Source organism: Oncorhynchus masou, chromosome 22, assembly GCF_036934945.1.
Source record: "Oncorhynchus masou masou isolate Uvic2021 chromosome 22, UVic_Omas_1.1, whole genome shotgun sequence".
NCBI classification, from domain to species: Eukaryota; Metazoa; Chordata; class Actinopteri; order Salmoniformes; family Salmonidae; genus Oncorhynchus; species Oncorhynchus masou.
In genome coordinates this window covers 9,145,991-9,162,384 of record NC_088233.1, presented here as the reverse complement: position 1 = coordinate 9,162,384, position 16,394 = coordinate 9,145,991, and the positions used below count along the sequence as shown (strand labels likewise).

Here is a 16,394-nt window from a genome sequence, read left to right as displayed (position 1 = left end):
TGTGTGTGCGTGTGTTCATGTGAGTGTGTGTGTGTGTGTGTGTTCGTGTGTGTGTGTGTTCATGTGAGTGTTCGTGTGTGTGTTCATGTGAGTGTTCGTGTGTGTGTGTGTGTTCATGTGAGTGTTCGTGTGTGTGTGCGTGTTCGTGTTTGTGTGTGTGTGTTCGTGTATGTGTGTGTTCATGTGTGTGTTCATGTGAGTGTTCATGTGTGTGTGCGTGTTCGTGGGTGTGTGTTCGTGGGTGTGTGTGTGTGTTCGTGTATGTGTGTGTTCATGTGTGTGTTCACGTGAGTGTGTGTGTGTGCGTGTTCATGTAGGTGTGTGTGTGCGTGTGCTGTTGTTTTGTCTGGGACGTATGGTATGGAATGGAGTATCTTTTTTCTGAATAAAGTCAAGAAACCTATTCACACCTATCCACACTATTAAAGACATGAATAAATGAGCTCCGTATGTTGGATAAAATGGTAGGAGTGTGCTAATCTCTCCCTCTCTGATCTGTTCTGTTTGTCCCTCCTTTTACCCCATACCAACAGCATGTGCCTGCCACCCTGTAGGGTCTAGACCCGCAATCTCAGGTGGCCAGGACGTCTGTAATCCTAGCAACGGGGCATGCACCTGCAGATCGGGCGTGGGCGGTCCTCTCTGTGACAGATGCATTGTAGGGTTCTGGGGCTTCCATGGTTACGGGTGCAGACCGTGTGACTGTACAGGTGGGGACTGTGACCCCTACACCGGGGACTGCTTGTCTGGGTAAGTGTCTATGGATTCATATAGTAGTCTGCGTTCCAAATAGCACCCTATATTCTCTATTGGCCCTGTTCACATGTATAGTGAACAGGCAGCCATTTGAGGCACAGACTATGCGTATTCACTAGTACTTTTAGTATACTGTAACCCACCTGAAAGTCTCTCATTGACATCAATGAATAATTAATCAGACACTTATCCCAAACCTGAATCAGACCCTTAATGAAGTAGTCTCCTCTACCCAGACGTCTCTCTCTGTGGTGTAGTCTCCTCTCTCTGTGGTGTAGTCTCCTCTCTCTGTGGTGTAGTCTCTACCCAGACGGCTCTCTCTGTGGTGTAGTCTCCTCTCTCTGTGGTGTAGTCTCCTCTACCAGGCGTTTCTCTCTGTGGTGTAGTCTCCTCTATCCAGACGGCTCTCTCTGTGGTGTAGTCTCCTCTATCCAGACGGCTCTCTCTGTGGTGTAGTCTCCTCTACCCAGACGGGTCTCTCTGTGGTGTAGTCTCCTCTCTCTGTGGTGGAGTCTCTACACAGGCGGCTCTCTGTGGTGTAGTCTCCTCTCTGTGGTGTAGTCTCTACCCAGACGGCTCTCTCAGTGGTGTCGTCTCCTCTACGCAGACGGCTCTCTGTGGTGTAGTCTCCTCTCTCTGTGGTGTAGTCTCCTCTACCAGGCGTTTCTCTCTGTGGTGTAGTCTCCTCTATCCAGACGGCTCTCTCTGTGGTGTAGTCTCCTCTCTCTGTGGTGTAGTCTCCTCTCTCTGTGGTGTAGTCTCCTCTCTGTGGTGTAGTCTCCTCTACCAGTGGTGTCGTCTCCTCTACCCAGACGGGTCTCTCTGTGGTGTAGTCTCCTCTCTCTGTGGTGTAGTCTCCTCTCTCTGTGGTGTAGTCTCCTCTACCAGGCGTTTCTCTCTGTGGTGTAGTCTCCTCTACGCAGACGGCTCTCTGTGGTGTAGTCTCCTCTACCAGTGGTGTCGTATCCTCTACCCAGACGGGTCTCTCTGTGGTGTAGTCTCCTCTCTCTGTGGTGTAGTCTCCTCTCTCTGTGGTGTAGTCTCCTCTACCAGGCGTTTCTCTCTGTGGTGTAGTCTCCTCTACGCAGACGGCTCTCTGTGGTGTAGTCTCCTCTACCAGTGGTGTCGTATCCTCTACCCAGACGGGTCTCTCTGTGGTGTAGTCTCCTCTCTCTGTGGTGTAGTCTCCTCTCTCTGTGGTGTAGTCTCCTCTACCAGGCGTTTCTCTCTGTGGTGTAGTCTCCTCTACCAGGCGTTTCTCTCTGTGGTGTAGTCTCCTCTACGCAGACGTCTCTCTGTGGTGTAGTCTCCTCTCTCTGTGGTGGAGTCTCTACACAGTCTCCTCTCTGTGGTGTAGTCTCCTCTACCAGTGGTGTCATCTCCTCTACCCAGACGGGTCTCTCTGTGGTGTAGTCTCCTCTCTCTGTGGTGGAGTCTCTACCCAGACGGCTCTCTCGGTGGTGTCGTCTCCTCTACGCAGACGGCTCTCTGTGGTGTAGTCTACTCTACCAGTGGTGTCGTCTCCTCTACCCAGACGGGTCTCTCTGTGGTGTAGTCTCCTCTCTCTGTGGTGTAGTCTCCTCTCTCTGTGGTGTAGTCTCCTCTCTGTGGTGTAGTCTCCTCTACCAGGCGTTTCTCTCTGTGGTGTAGTCTCCTCTACGCAGACGGCTCTCTGTGGTGTAGTCTCCTCTACCAGTGGTGTCGTCTCCTCTACCCAGACGGGTCTCTCTGTGGTGTAGTCTCCTCTCTCTGTGGTGTAGTCTCCTCTCTCTGTGGTGTAGTCTCCTCTACCCAGACGGCTCTCTCTGTGGTGTAGTCTCCTCTATCCAGACGGCTCTCTCTGTGGTGTAGTCTCCTCTATCCAGACGGCTCTCTCTGTGGTGTAGTCTCCTCTCTCTGTGGTGTAGTCTCCTCTACCCAGACGGCTCTCTCTGTGGTGTAGTCTCCTCTACGCAGACGGCTCTCTCTGTGGTGTAGTCTCCTCTCTCTGTGGTGTAGTCTCCTCTCTCTGTGGTGTAGTCTCCTCTCTCAGTGGTGTAGTCTCCTCTATCCAGATGGCTCTCTGTGGTAGCAATTGAACCTGAGGATTGCATTATTAATGGAGTAGTCTTTACATACTTACTTTGCATTAAGATAGAGGTGTATTCATGGATTGTATGGCTAGCAGGCAGTGCTATGTTTGACCAGAGTTTCCTCTGTGGTGTGATGTGATGTGATGTGTTGTGTTCCAGCTCACATCTGGACGTGTACTATACAGGAGGTGACAGCCACATACACAGAGGACCTAGCAGTAGTGAGCTAGCAACACTGTTTAGGGTGGAGGAGCTGTTCTCTGCACTGCACCACTCTGGTGAGTCATGGGTTATACACAAAATGCATGGGCACGCATGTAGGCACGCACACATGCAAGAAAGCAGACACACTCACACACATCTATACACACACACACGGATATATAATGTATAAGCGTAATGTACAGTACATGTTATTGTTTTCCCTGTCTTTCCAGAGAAATGTCAGTGTAAGGTGGTGCCTATAGGCAGCCCCAAACTCTTCTGTGCCAACGAGTATGACTACGGTAGGTGGGACATACAGTAATATTAATCTTAGCATTGTCCATGCTTTGCTAAAAAGACAAATGTCTTTGTCTCCTGTGAATCCACCTGGTGTTGTGCTCTTTTTTTGTCTTGAGAACTTTACAAGATATGAAAAGACTTAAACAATAGGAGAACATAAAGCAGAGTTGGTTGTAGATCAAAAGGAGATGTATGAGGTTAACCACTCCTATGTTAGCCAACTCCCACGGGCCTGATATGCATAACAACGACCAAAGAATTTGGCTATAAAGCACAAACAAATCTGGGACCAGACTGTAGTGAACGATGCCAGCAGAATTGAAAAGGAAATCCCCCCCCCTCCTGTTTGTAGTGGCAATTGAACCGCTTGCAGAAAGAATGAGACAGGACCCAAACGTAACAGGTATCAGTATTGGTAAACATGAATATCAATTATACTTATTTGCCGATGATCTACTGGCAAGATGGCGGTGACAGACATGGCAGCTTTGCTTCTAACTCTTAAGCAACTTTGCAGTATTTTGTTTTTTTTGGGGTGTTATTTCTTACATTATTAGCCCAGAATGTTTTTTTGTGTTATACAGCCGGAAAGAACATTTTGATATCAGAGCGGCGGCATTACGAACCAGGAACACGACTTTCCCGAATTGGATCCTTTGTTCTCACGCCCTCAGGGGAATTTATCCCAGAAGCTGCTCCGAGACGCCGCTGTAGGAGAAGCGGTATTTGGAGTGGACTTGTAGTCCGGCTCAGGAGGCGTTCACGCCGTCCACGGCTTCCTAGTGTAGTAATTGCTAATGTTCAGTCTCTGGACAATAAAGTGGACAAGCTCAGGGCGAGGATCTCCTTCCAGAGAGACATCCTCTGTTTCGTGGAATAATGGCTCTCTCCTGATATACTGTCCTTGTCCATACAGCCAGCTGGGTTCTCAGTACATCGCACAGACAGGAATAAAGAACTCTCCTGGAAGAACAAGGGCGGTGGTGCATGTTTCATGATCAGGGTGTGATTGTTCATAACATACAGAAACTCAAGTCCTTTTGTTCACCCAACCTAGAGTACCTCACAATCAAATGCTGACCGTATTACCTCCCAAGAGAATTCTCTTCAGTTATAGTCACAGCCGTGTACACTACTACTGTTCAAAAGTTTGGGGTCTCTTAGAAATGTCCTTGTTTTCCATGACAACATACATGAAATTAGTTGCAAAATGGATAGGAAACATAGTCAAGATGTTGACAAGGTTATAATAATGATTTTTAATAAAACTTTGCTTTTGTCAAAGAATCCTCCATTTGCAGCAATTACAGCCTTGCAGACCTTTGGCATTCAAGTATTCTAGCAATCTGAATAGATTTCACCCCATGCTTCCTGAAGCACCTCCCACAAGTTGGATTGGCTTGATGGGCACATCTACCATACGGTCAAGCTGCTCCCACAACAGCTCATTAGGGTTGAGATCCGGTGACTGTGCTGATCACTCCATTATAGACAGAATTCCAGCTGACTGCTTCTTCCCTAAATAGTTATTGCATCGTTTGGAGCTTTGCTTTGGGTCATTGTCCTGTTCTAGGAGGAAATTAGCTTAAATTAAGCACCCTTTTACCATGTACAAATCACCCAACTTTACCACCACCAAAGCACCCCCAAACCATCACATTGCCTCCACCATGCTTGACAGATGGCGTCAAGCACTCCCTCAGCATCTTTTCATTTTTTCTGTGTCTCACGAATGTTCTTCTATGTGATCCAAACACCTCAAATTTAGATTTGTCTGTCCATAACACTTTTTCAAATCTTCCTCTGTCCAGTGTCTGTGTTCTTTTCTTTTTATTGGCCAGTCTGAGATATGGTGTTTTCTTTGCAACTCTGCCTAGAAGGCCAGCATCCCGGAGTCGCCTCTTCACTGTTGACATTGAGACTGGTGTTTTGTGGGTACTATTTAATGAAGCTGCCAGTTGAGGACTTGTGAGGCGTCTGTTTCTCAAACTAGACACTCTAATGTACTTGTCCTCTTGCTCAGTTGTGCACCGGGATCTCCCACTCCTCTTTCTATTCTGGTTAGAGCCAGTTTGTGTGGTTTCTTAACATGCTGACCAGACCGGACACGTCGCGTGCGCGAGCATTGCAAAATACATTTAGAAATCCATGTTATTCAATTATTGCACCCACACTGCTTGCAGACGCCAACGAGCGTCAACGAGCGTTGAAAGAAGCTGTTTTGCAGGTTGTGTGGTAATACTATGAAAGTGTAGATGCCAATCACCATATAAGTTCAAAGATGAAAAAGCCTGGAAGGAGGAGAGATGACTAGAAACGATTCGGTTGGCCGTTTTATGTGTGGATTAATTGTCTGAGTAAATGACCTTGTGCATTTCAGGTAAAATAACAACTCAATGTTTATATCCCAGGACAAATTAGCTAGCAACAGCAAGCTAGTTAAATAGGACAAATTATCTAGCAAGTGCAAGCTAGCTCGCTAAATTGCCATACATGTTTAATGCTTTTCGACCTGTCCACAAATTAATGTCATTGGTTCAGAGTTTGTTTTGATATTTTAACCTGTGTGTCGTGATAGTGTTTGGTGCAGGGGGGCAAAATAAATGTATGCACGATAGCGCACGATGGGCGCAGCCGGTTTGGGTTCCGTGTAAGGGAGTAGTTTCTTGGCAATTTCTCACATGGAATAGTCTTCATTTCTCAGAACAAGAATAGACTGTATAGACCTAATCAGATGTCCTTACATAAACGCTTGGTATGCTTTCGCCGAAAAGCTTTTTTGAAATCTTACACGCCAGGTGGATTAACAACAAGCCATCCCCCTTCCGGGATGCCTATAGGGCCCTCCCCCGCCCTTCGGCAAATCAGATCACGGCTCCATTTTTCTCCTCCCTTCCTATAGGCAGAAACTCATACCGGAAGTACCCGTGCTAAGGTCTATTCAACGCTGGTCTGACCAATCGGAATGCATGCTTCAAGATTGTTTTGATCACGCGGACTGGGTGGGATATGTTCCCGGGTAGCCTCTGAGAATAACATTGACGTTTACACGGACACGATTTCATCAGGAAGTGTATAGGGGATGTTCCCACTGTGACTATTAAAATATACCCTAACCAGAAACCGTGGGTAGATGGTAGCATTCGTGCAAAATTAAAAGCGAGAACCACCTCATTTAACCATGGCAAGGTGACTGGGAACATGGTTGAATACAAACAGTGTAGATATTCCATCCGTAAGGCAATGAAACAGGCAAAATGTCAGTACAGAGAAAAAGTGGAGTTGCAATTCAACGTCTCAGACACAAGACATATGTGGCAGGGTCGACAGACAATCACGGATTACAAAAGGAAAACCAGCCACATGGTGGACACCTAAGTCTTGCTCCTGGACAATTTGAACACCTTCTTCACCCGTTTTAAGAATAACACATTGCCTCTGACGCGGCCCACTCCCAAGGACTGTGTGCTATTGTTCTCTGTGGCCAACGTAAGACATTTAAGTGTGTTAACCCTCGCAAGGCTGCCGGCCCAGATGGCCTCCCTAGCTGCATCCTCAGCATGCGGAGACCAGCTGGCTGGAGTGTTTACCGACATATTCAATCATTAAGCTTGGGGCACTGGGTCTGAACCCCGCCCTGTGCAACTGGGTCCTGGACTTCCTGATGGGCCACCCCCTGGTGGTGAAGGTAGGAAACAACACCTCCAATTTTCTGGATAAGAGCGTCTGCCAAATGACTTAAATGTAAATGTAAATGTTGCTGATCCTCAACATAGGGGCCCCACAAGGGTGCGTGCTCAGCCCCCTCCTGTACTCCCTGTTCGCCCATGACTGCGTGGCCACGCACTCCTCCAACTCTATCATCTAGTTTGCAGACGACACAACAGTAGTAAGCCTGACTACCAACAATGATGAGACAGCCTACAGTGAGGAGATGATGGCCCTGGCGGTGTGGTGCCAGGAAATAATTTCTCCCTCAACGTCAACCAAATGAAGGAGCTGATCATGGACTTCAGGAAACACATCAACGGGACCGCTTCCATTTCCCTCAGCATACACATCACAGACAATCCGATATTGTCCACCCACAGAGACAGTGTGGTGAAAAGGGGGCAACAGCCACGGCCTGTTCACACCACAACAGCGTTTATAGATGCACAATTGAGGGCAAAAAAAAGAAATCACCATTCATAAAAAATATGAAATAGTTAGGATGCTTAGGATTAGGAAGTTAGGTTAATAAGTGACAACAAACAACAAATATATAAAGAACTTTATTTCATTACTCAACAATATGAAAGCAGATCTAATTAAATTAAATAGTCTTACAGGTAGAATAAATGTTTGGAATGGCTAAAGTTTGCTAAAGTTTTTGAATATTTTTTTCTAGGTAATACCAATTACCCCACCGGAGACATTCTTTAAAAAAGTATACTTGGTCACAACAGATTTTATTTGGCCAAATAAAATATAATATATAATAAAAAGGAACGTTTTACATCTTCCTAAGTCTATGGTTGGTTTAAACCATCCAGACGTGGAACTGTATCAACTCACCACCCAGGGCTTTTACTACAGACAGATAGTTAGATGCACTAAAGAGGAACAATGGGTACATATTGAACATGCACACGCTCATCCTCAGAATCATGTTGTGTCTGTTTTCAAAGGACAAAGCTAAAAACATTAACAACTTCATCGTTAAGAAAATTAAACGTATTCTACAACAACCAATATCACTTCATAAAGCACAACCTTGTGAAACACAATCCTTAGATAGCTTTTCAGAATTCACTGATAAAATAGTCCTCATGGAAAACTAAAGGCATGGAAACCGTAATTGACTTGGTAACAGGAAATACATTTATTTCCATGACAGAATTATTAAAAAGTAATTTTGGTCTGACCAATGTAGAAAAAGGTACATATCACAACATTTTATATTTGAAGTCTTTTGGACATCAGAGAAACCTTAAGGGAATCTTATTTGAGTCAGTCAAATGATATTCATGTGATAGGTAAGATATACAATACATTGCAGAGAGTCTATCCAACTGACAATCTCTTAGGAAAAAAAATAAACAATTAGAACCAAGACTTAAAAAGAACTGATGTTGACTCAAGACGGAAGGAAAGTTGGAGCATAACTAACAAAATGACAGTTAACAAAAATGTACGCTTAATCCAAGATAAACTAATGTATAGAATTGACTATACAAGAGACAAAATTCACAAATTCTCCAGCACAACAGCAGAGTCATGTGTAAAACTAACAATGACTCAATAATTCATGCCTTCCGGGAATGCTAGAATGTCCAAAAGTTATGGGTGGAGCTAGAGAGTCAGTTGTCAGAAGTATTACAATATAAATGTATTTTTAACCCGTCTGTCTGCATATTTCAAGATGGCGTATGGGGGTGTAGTGAGAGACCCAATTGGTTGGACGATTCTCTTGTCAATCATCTGGAGAAAAAAAACGTAAATACTAAAAACTTGGAAATCAATCAATCCTCCATCGTTAACACAATGGAAAAATCTAACAATGTATTATTTAAATACAAAATGTTGCAGTTTGTGGCGAAAAATGATGTGGATGCTGGAGATGACAGTGTGTGCTAGTGGGTCTGAGCAGGGTTGATGTTGTTGATGTTTGTATGACTTTGTCGTTTGTATGTGTATGTTTTGTATTGTTCATAAAATATAAAATTAAATCTTACAAAAAAATGGATAATAATACAGAATTGAAGAGGAAATGCTAACAGGAAATGCTAACAGGAAATGCTAACTCACTGCATGTTTCAGTAGTAAATGGTGCCAGCAGAATTTAAAAGGGGTTGACGCCAACAGTATTGAGATTGATTGATCAGGTGTGTGTTCACAGTGCTGATGGTGAGGATCATTGCGGCCCATGATCAGGGCTCCCATGTTGAGGTGGAGGTTAAGGTAAAGAAGGTCCTGTACCACGGCAGCCAGGTGAACATCAAGAAAGGTCACATCACCCTCTACCCAGAATCCTGGACCACCCGAGGGTGCACCTGCCCCCTCCTTAACCCAGGTGAGCTCTTACGTTTTGGCCAGGCAACTGGACCTCGACTGCTTCTTGCCCCAATAGTTATTTTCTCTGACGTCTCTGGATGCCTACCTGCCTTGTAGGTAGGTATGAAAACTCTGAACACCTTATGCAGATGGGTAACTCCATATATGGGTAAATAGGCCTCACACTACCTTAAGCAGATGGATGGGTAACCCCATATATAGGTAAATAGGCCTCACACTACCTTAAGCAGATGGATAACTCCATATATAGGTAAATAGGCCTCACACTACCTTAAGCAGATGGATAACTCCATATATGGGTAAATAGGCCTCACACTACCTTAAGCAGATGGATAACTCCATATATGGGTAAATAGGCCTCACACTACCTTAAGCAGATGGATAACTCCATATATGGGTAAATAGGCCTCACACTACCTTAAGCAGATGGGTGACACACTAGACACTTGTACATTAGATACCTCACTGCAACCTGCAATCTGTTTCACTATAGCGTTCTATATATTTTTTTAAACAGTATTTAAAGCCTGGCTAATACCCCACTCTATCAGTGTCCATTAAAAGTAAATTGACTGAATATAAACTGGAATTGACCCTGCTCTCTCTATTCTACTCCCCCAGGATCAGAGTATCTGGTGGGGGGCCACGAGGACCGGAGGACGGGTCGTCTGCTGGTGAACACCAAGAGCCTGGTCAAACCCTGGAGGCCCAGCTTGGGACGCAAGCTCCTGCACCTCCTCAACAAACACTGTAGCTCCTCCTCCTCCTCTTCCTCTTCAAGGAAGACTGCAGCAGAGAGACTGCAGAATGCAAATGTCTTTAGTCTGCAGAAGAAAAACTAGAGCCATGGAACAAGATGAAGAGAGGGATGGAGAGTTAAAAGTTATCCATGTTTTGGTGGATTGCATGAGAAGGACGATGAGCCGAATATAAAGACGTGTCAGAGTGTATTTTTGGAGGAATGTGGGCTGGACATGGGGATACAGCCACAGCTTGGGCAATATGGGGAAAGCAGAGCTCTTTCGCCATTCAGGACCTCATTTGCCTGTTTCATCCACAGACCCACGGAACACATTTCTGAAACGATGACCTCCACGGCAGGACCATGATGGATAGCGTTCTGTGCTGAACGGTACTGTGTGGCTCAGTTGGAAAGAACATGGCACTGGCAACACTGAGGTTGTGGGTTCAATTCCTGCAGGGATCATAAACAAAAACATATGCAAAAAAAATGTATGCACTCACTGTATTACAAGTCACTTTGGTTAAACGTGTGAGTCTGCTTAGTGGAATATATTGGATTATATAATATGATGACAGGCAGCTGCACAGAGACAGAGTACAGACTCTCGTCTCCTTTTTTTACAGGAAAAGGAAAATAAGTTTCCAAAGGGAAGACCAGATATCCTGAGTGAAAGTTTACTGTCTGAGGCAGATTGATTGATTGATCTGACTTCTCATTCTGATCTTGGATGTTCCAGTCCCAAAGACATAAGAGCCACTGGGCTGGTGTTTAAATCCACTTTAGATTTGTCTCAGACTATAGTTGAAACCAAGACAAATATAGAACCAAAAGGATATTATTAATGAATGTTTTATCATATTGTCTTATCAAATGACCGAGATCTCTATCTTCTATGATTAACCTTCTGATCCAAGGTTTTATGTTTGGAGTCCTGACGTTTTGTATCCTCAGTTCCTGGAGTTATTGGCAGTAAACCTGCAGAAGCATCAGTGTGTGTGTGTGTGTGTGTGTGTGTGTGTGTGTCCACAAACTCGCTGTCCTTGGCTCGAAGGGACTGAGCAGGCCTTAACAAGTAGTATCTCCTGGAGCGGAAGAAGACTAGAGAGAGAACAGAAAGTCTGTCTGGACGCCTCTGGGACTAAAGCACTTGAAGACGCTCTCAGTTAGAATTGAACTGACTTCACGTCTTCCCTCACTCTCAGTCTGATTTCAATGACTCTTTGTCAGGTTTATGTCAAAACATGACACGATGATGTTGTCTTCTTACTCACATGGTTTGGTGTCCTCACTTCTATTGCACTCAGGGGTGTCGTGGTAAAACACTCTGAACACCTTAAACAGATGGGTAACCCCATATAAGGGGGAAATAGGACTCTTATTTGATTTGATTGGGCATAAGTGTGATCTAATCACATTGGTTCACCAGGAATTAATCCTACAGATTATGTGGCAAAGTCAGGAGATGTTCGTGTACTCAGATCTAGAATGGCGAACGGAGTTTACTTTTATTTATTTTAAATGGGCAAGTCAGTTAAAAAACGATTATTATTTACAATGACAGCCTACCCCAGACAACACTGTGCACCACCCTGTGGTACTATCAATGACAGCCTACCCCAGACAACACTGTGCACCACCCTATGGTACTCCCAATGACAGCCTACCCTAGACAACACTGTGCACCACCCTATGGTACTCCCAATGACAGCCTACCCTAGACAACACTGTGCACCACCCTGTGGTACTCCCAATGACAGCCCACCCCAGACAACACTGTGCACCACCCTATGGTACTCCCAATGACAGCCTACCCCAGACAACACTGTGCACCACCCTATGGTACTCCCAATGACAGCCTACCCCAGACAACACTGTGCACCACCCTATGGTACTCACAATGACAGCCCACGCCAGACAACACCCTATGGTACTCCCAATGACAGCCCACCCCAGACAACACTGTGCACCCACCCTATGGTACTCCCAATGACAGCCTACCCCAGACAACACTGTGCACCCACCCTATGGTACTCCCAATGACAGCCTACCCCAGACAACACTGTGCACCCACCCTATGGTACTCCCAATGACAGCCTACCCCAGACAACACTGTGCACCACCCTATGGTACTCCCAATGACAGCCCACCCAGACAACCTTGTGCACCACCCTATGGTACTCCCAATGACAGCCTACCCCAGACAACACTGTGCACCACCCTATGGTACTCCCAATGACAGCCTACCCCAGACAACACTGTGCACCACCCTGTGGTACTATCAATGACAGCCTACCCCAGACAACACTGTGCACCACCCTATGGTACTCCCAATGACAGCCTACCCCAGACAACACTGTGCACCACCCTATGGTACTCCCAATGACAGCCAGATGTGATTCAGCCTGGATTTGAACCAGGGACTATAGTGACACCTCTTGCACTGAGATGCAGTGCTTTAGACCGCTGCGACACTCAGGAGAACGAGTTTATCCTTCACTATGTAAACATGAGTTCATCCTTCACTATGTAAACATGAGTTCATCCTTCACTATGTAAACATGAGTTCATCCTTCACTATGTAAACATGAGTTCATCCTTCACTATGTAAACATGAGTTCATCCTTCACTATGTAAACATGAGTTCATCCTTCACTATGTAAACATGAGTTCATCCTTCACTATGTAAACATGAGTTCATCCTTCACTATGTAAACATGAGTTCATCCTTCACTATGTAAACATGAGTTATCCTTCACTGCAGCGCCGATTCCACTCTATACCAGGTTGTTAGGGAAGACGGAAAATAACCCCATGTGTGTTTCTCTCATTAGTAAACGACCCAACAATCCATGAATCCCAAAATAAACACGGAGCTACTTAGCTAAGAAAGGAAGGGATGAATTGACGTCACTGTGTCAGATCTGTATCTGGAGAGGCTCGGTACATATTTGACCCAGACCTAGAATGCTTCCCAAATGGCACCCTATTCCCTACATAGTGCACTACTTTTGACCAGAGAGCTCTGGTTAAGAATAGGTCTGTGTTGCTGTCTCTAAGGCTGCGTTTACACAGGCAGACCAATTCTAATATATATAGATTTTTTTTCTTCCAGATTTGCTCTGAAAAAAAGTTAGCATATTGGGGCTGTCTGTGTAACACTGCCTAAGGAGTAGCTAGGTCAGTAGCTGCTGGCCTGGGCTGAAGAGACATGATGCATTCCTGCACTGTGACGTCATCCGAATGCTTCGCCCTTGTCCCAAAGACTTTATTAAAGGAGTTTACAAGTGGTGAATGGAGCAGAGCTATGAGATCACAATTTTTTTTAGATATCTTTTTAACCTTTATTTAACTAGGCAAGTCAGTTAAGAACAAATTCTTATTTTCAATGATGGCCTAGGAACAGTGGGGCGGCAGAGTAGCCTAGTGGTTAGAGCGTTGGACTAGTAACCGGAAGGGTGGCCTAGTGGTTAGAGCGTTGGACTAGTTGCAAGTTGAAACTCCCGAGCTGACAAGGTACAAACCTATCGTTCTGCCCCTGAACAGGCAGTTAACCCACTGTTCCTAGGACGTCATTGAAAATAAGAATTTGTTCTTAACTGACTTGCCTAGTTAAATAAAAATAGGAACAGGCAGAACAACAGATTTGTACCTTGTCAGCTCGGGAGTTTCAACTTGCAACAAGTCCAACGCTCTAACCACGAGGCCACCCTGCCGCCCCAAATGAAAAGGGGCGTGTACATATAATCATATCACCTGTGTAGCTACATACTGTAACTGTAAGTATTAGTTGTTATTAAAAAAATACTTATCTTTTTTATTTAACTTGGCAAGCCACTAAAGAACATACTCTTATTTTACAATGACGGCGTAAGAACAGTGGGTTAACTGCCTTGTTCAGGGGCAGAACGACAGATTTTTACCTTGTCAGCTCGGGGATTCGATCGGTTACTGGCCCAACGCTCTAATTACTAGGCTACCTGATTTGTTTACGTCTTACATTTTCGTTAGAATTTACATAAATGAGCTACAATTTGCATTTGATGGCGAATGCACAGATATCATGTGGAATCCATGAACTCCGCCTTTTTTAAAGGGACATCTGTATGTCCGTCTTTATGTGATACCTGACATGCATTACGTTTAATAAATAAGTCAATGGTTTATTGTCCTACATGTTGCAGGAATTAGTTTCTGACATGGTTCAGTACATCTTTGAAGCTCAATGTGAATGTGTATTCCAGTTAAGTTGTCTTGCCACTGAAACCACTGAAGTACATATATTCGTACATACCACTGGAGAACATACATACCTTATGTACTTTATGTATGTCCTAATATCGCCCTCCTTTGGTTAAAAGTGAGAATAGAACACTTCTACTCCGGATTTTGAATTGTTGGCTTAGGTATGATCACTTTACATTCAAACATGAATACAAATATACAAAAAAAAAAGAAAGATTTAAAGATGTGCAACAATTCAATTTATTTTTTAAAATCACCTCTAAATAAATAGGGACAGAGAAACAAAATATAGAAATATAAATCATTTCATAGCATTATTATAGTCATATCACGGGTTATTTTCAAGGCATTGAATATGCTTTGAATGATTAAATAATACATTGGAGGTGTCCACCCAAAACACAGGCAGTCATTTTTGCATATTTCATTTAATTCTAAATAAACAATACAGAAATCAGGTAAGTATAATAAAGAAAAAGACGATTATATTTCTTGCTTTTTATATGCCCTTATTTATTGGCTTGATCCTTTGAAATGATACTTATATTAATGCACATGTTAAGTAATAATTAACGGTCTCTTGCTAAAACACTTGAAGGTAGGATTCAAGCAACTTAAAATTACATCACAATAATAACGTTGCATAAATGTTATCGTCAGTCGAGGACATATTTCAGGGATCGTGTTCATTAGGCACCAAACGGAAAGAAAACGCACCGAAACACAGAAGGACTACCTAGACTTGTCCAATAAGAAACGTTATTGAAGGGACATAAACGGAGTGGAATTTGCATGTGGTGAATAGATCCGTGTTATGGCATCCAATGAACATGACCCTGATATACAGTATATCACAAAGGTGAGTACACCCCTCACATTTTTGTAAATATTTGAGTATATCTTTTCATGTGACAACACTGAAGAAATGACACTTTGCTACAATGTAAAGTAGTGAGTGTACAGCTTGTATAACAGTGTAAATTTGCTGTCCCCTCAAAATAACTCAACACACAGCCATTCATGTCTAAACCGCTGGCAACAAAAGTGAGTACACCCCTAAGTGAAAATGTCCAAATTGGGCCCAAAGTGTCACTATTTTGTGTGGCCACCATCATTTCCAGCACTGCCTTAACCCTCTTGGGCATGGAGTTCACCAGAGCTTCACAGGTTGCCACTGGAGTCCTCTTCCACTCCTCCATGACGACATCACGGAGCTGGTGGATGTTAGAGACCTTGCACTCCTCCACCTTCCGTTTGAGGATGCCCCACAGATGCTCAATGGGGTTTAGTTCTGGAGACATGCTTGGCCAGTCCATCACCTTTACCCTCAGCTTCTTTAGCAAGGCAGTGGTCATCTTGGAGGTGTGTTTGGGGTCGTTATCATGATGGAATACTGCCCTGCGGCCCAGTCTCCGAAGGGAGGGGATCATGCTCTGCTTCAGTATGTCACAGTACATGTTGGCATTCATGGTTCCCTCAATGAACTGTAGCTCCCCAGTGCTGGCAGCACTCATGCAGCCCCAGACCATGACACTCCCAACACCATGCTTGACTGTAGGCAAGACACACTTGTCTTTGTACTCCACACCTGGTTGCTGCCACACACGCTTGACACCATCTGAACCAAATAAGTTTATCTTGGTCTCATCAGACCACAGGACATGGTTCCGGTAATCCATGTCCTTAGTCTGCTTGTCTTCAGCAAACTATTTGCGGCCTTTCTTGTGCATCATCTTTAGAAGAGGCTTCCTTCTGGGACGACAGCCATGCAGACCAATTTGATGCAGTGTACGGCGTATGGTCTGAGCACTGACAGGCTGACCCCCCCACCCCTTAAACCTCTGCAGCAATGCTGGCAGCACTCATATGTCTATTTCCCAAAGACAACCTCTGGATATGACGCTGAGCACGTGCACTCAACTTCTTTGGTCGACCATGGCGAGGCCTGTTCTGAGTGGAACCTGTCCAGTTAAACCGCTGTATGGTCTTGGCCACCGTGCTGCAGCTCAGTTTCAGGG

The 16,394-nt window shown here is 44.5% G+C and overlaps 1 protein-coding gene across 1 annotated transcript in view; it reads left to right on the top strand.

The window, feature by feature from the left end:
• The window catches only part of LOC135508632 (netrin-4-like), an 80,551-nt gene extending 69,961 nt beyond the window's left edge, over nucleotides 1–10,590 (top strand). Inside the window, exons 7-11 of the mRNA XM_064928873.1 lie at nucleotides 534–750; nucleotides 2,988–3,106; nucleotides 3,266–3,334; nucleotides 9,214–9,387; nucleotides 10,011–10,590. Coding sequence (XP_064784945.1) covers nucleotides 534–750; nucleotides 2,988–3,106; nucleotides 3,266–3,334; nucleotides 9,214–9,387; nucleotides 10,011–10,231 — 800 coding nt within the window. The 3' untranslated portion in view covers nucleotides 10,232–10,590. The remainder of the gene's footprint in view (nucleotides 1–533; nucleotides 751–2,987; nucleotides 3,107–3,265; nucleotides 3,335–9,213; nucleotides 9,388–10,010) is intronic.
• The last annotated feature ends 5,804 nt before the right edge of the window (nucleotides 10,591–16,394 follow it).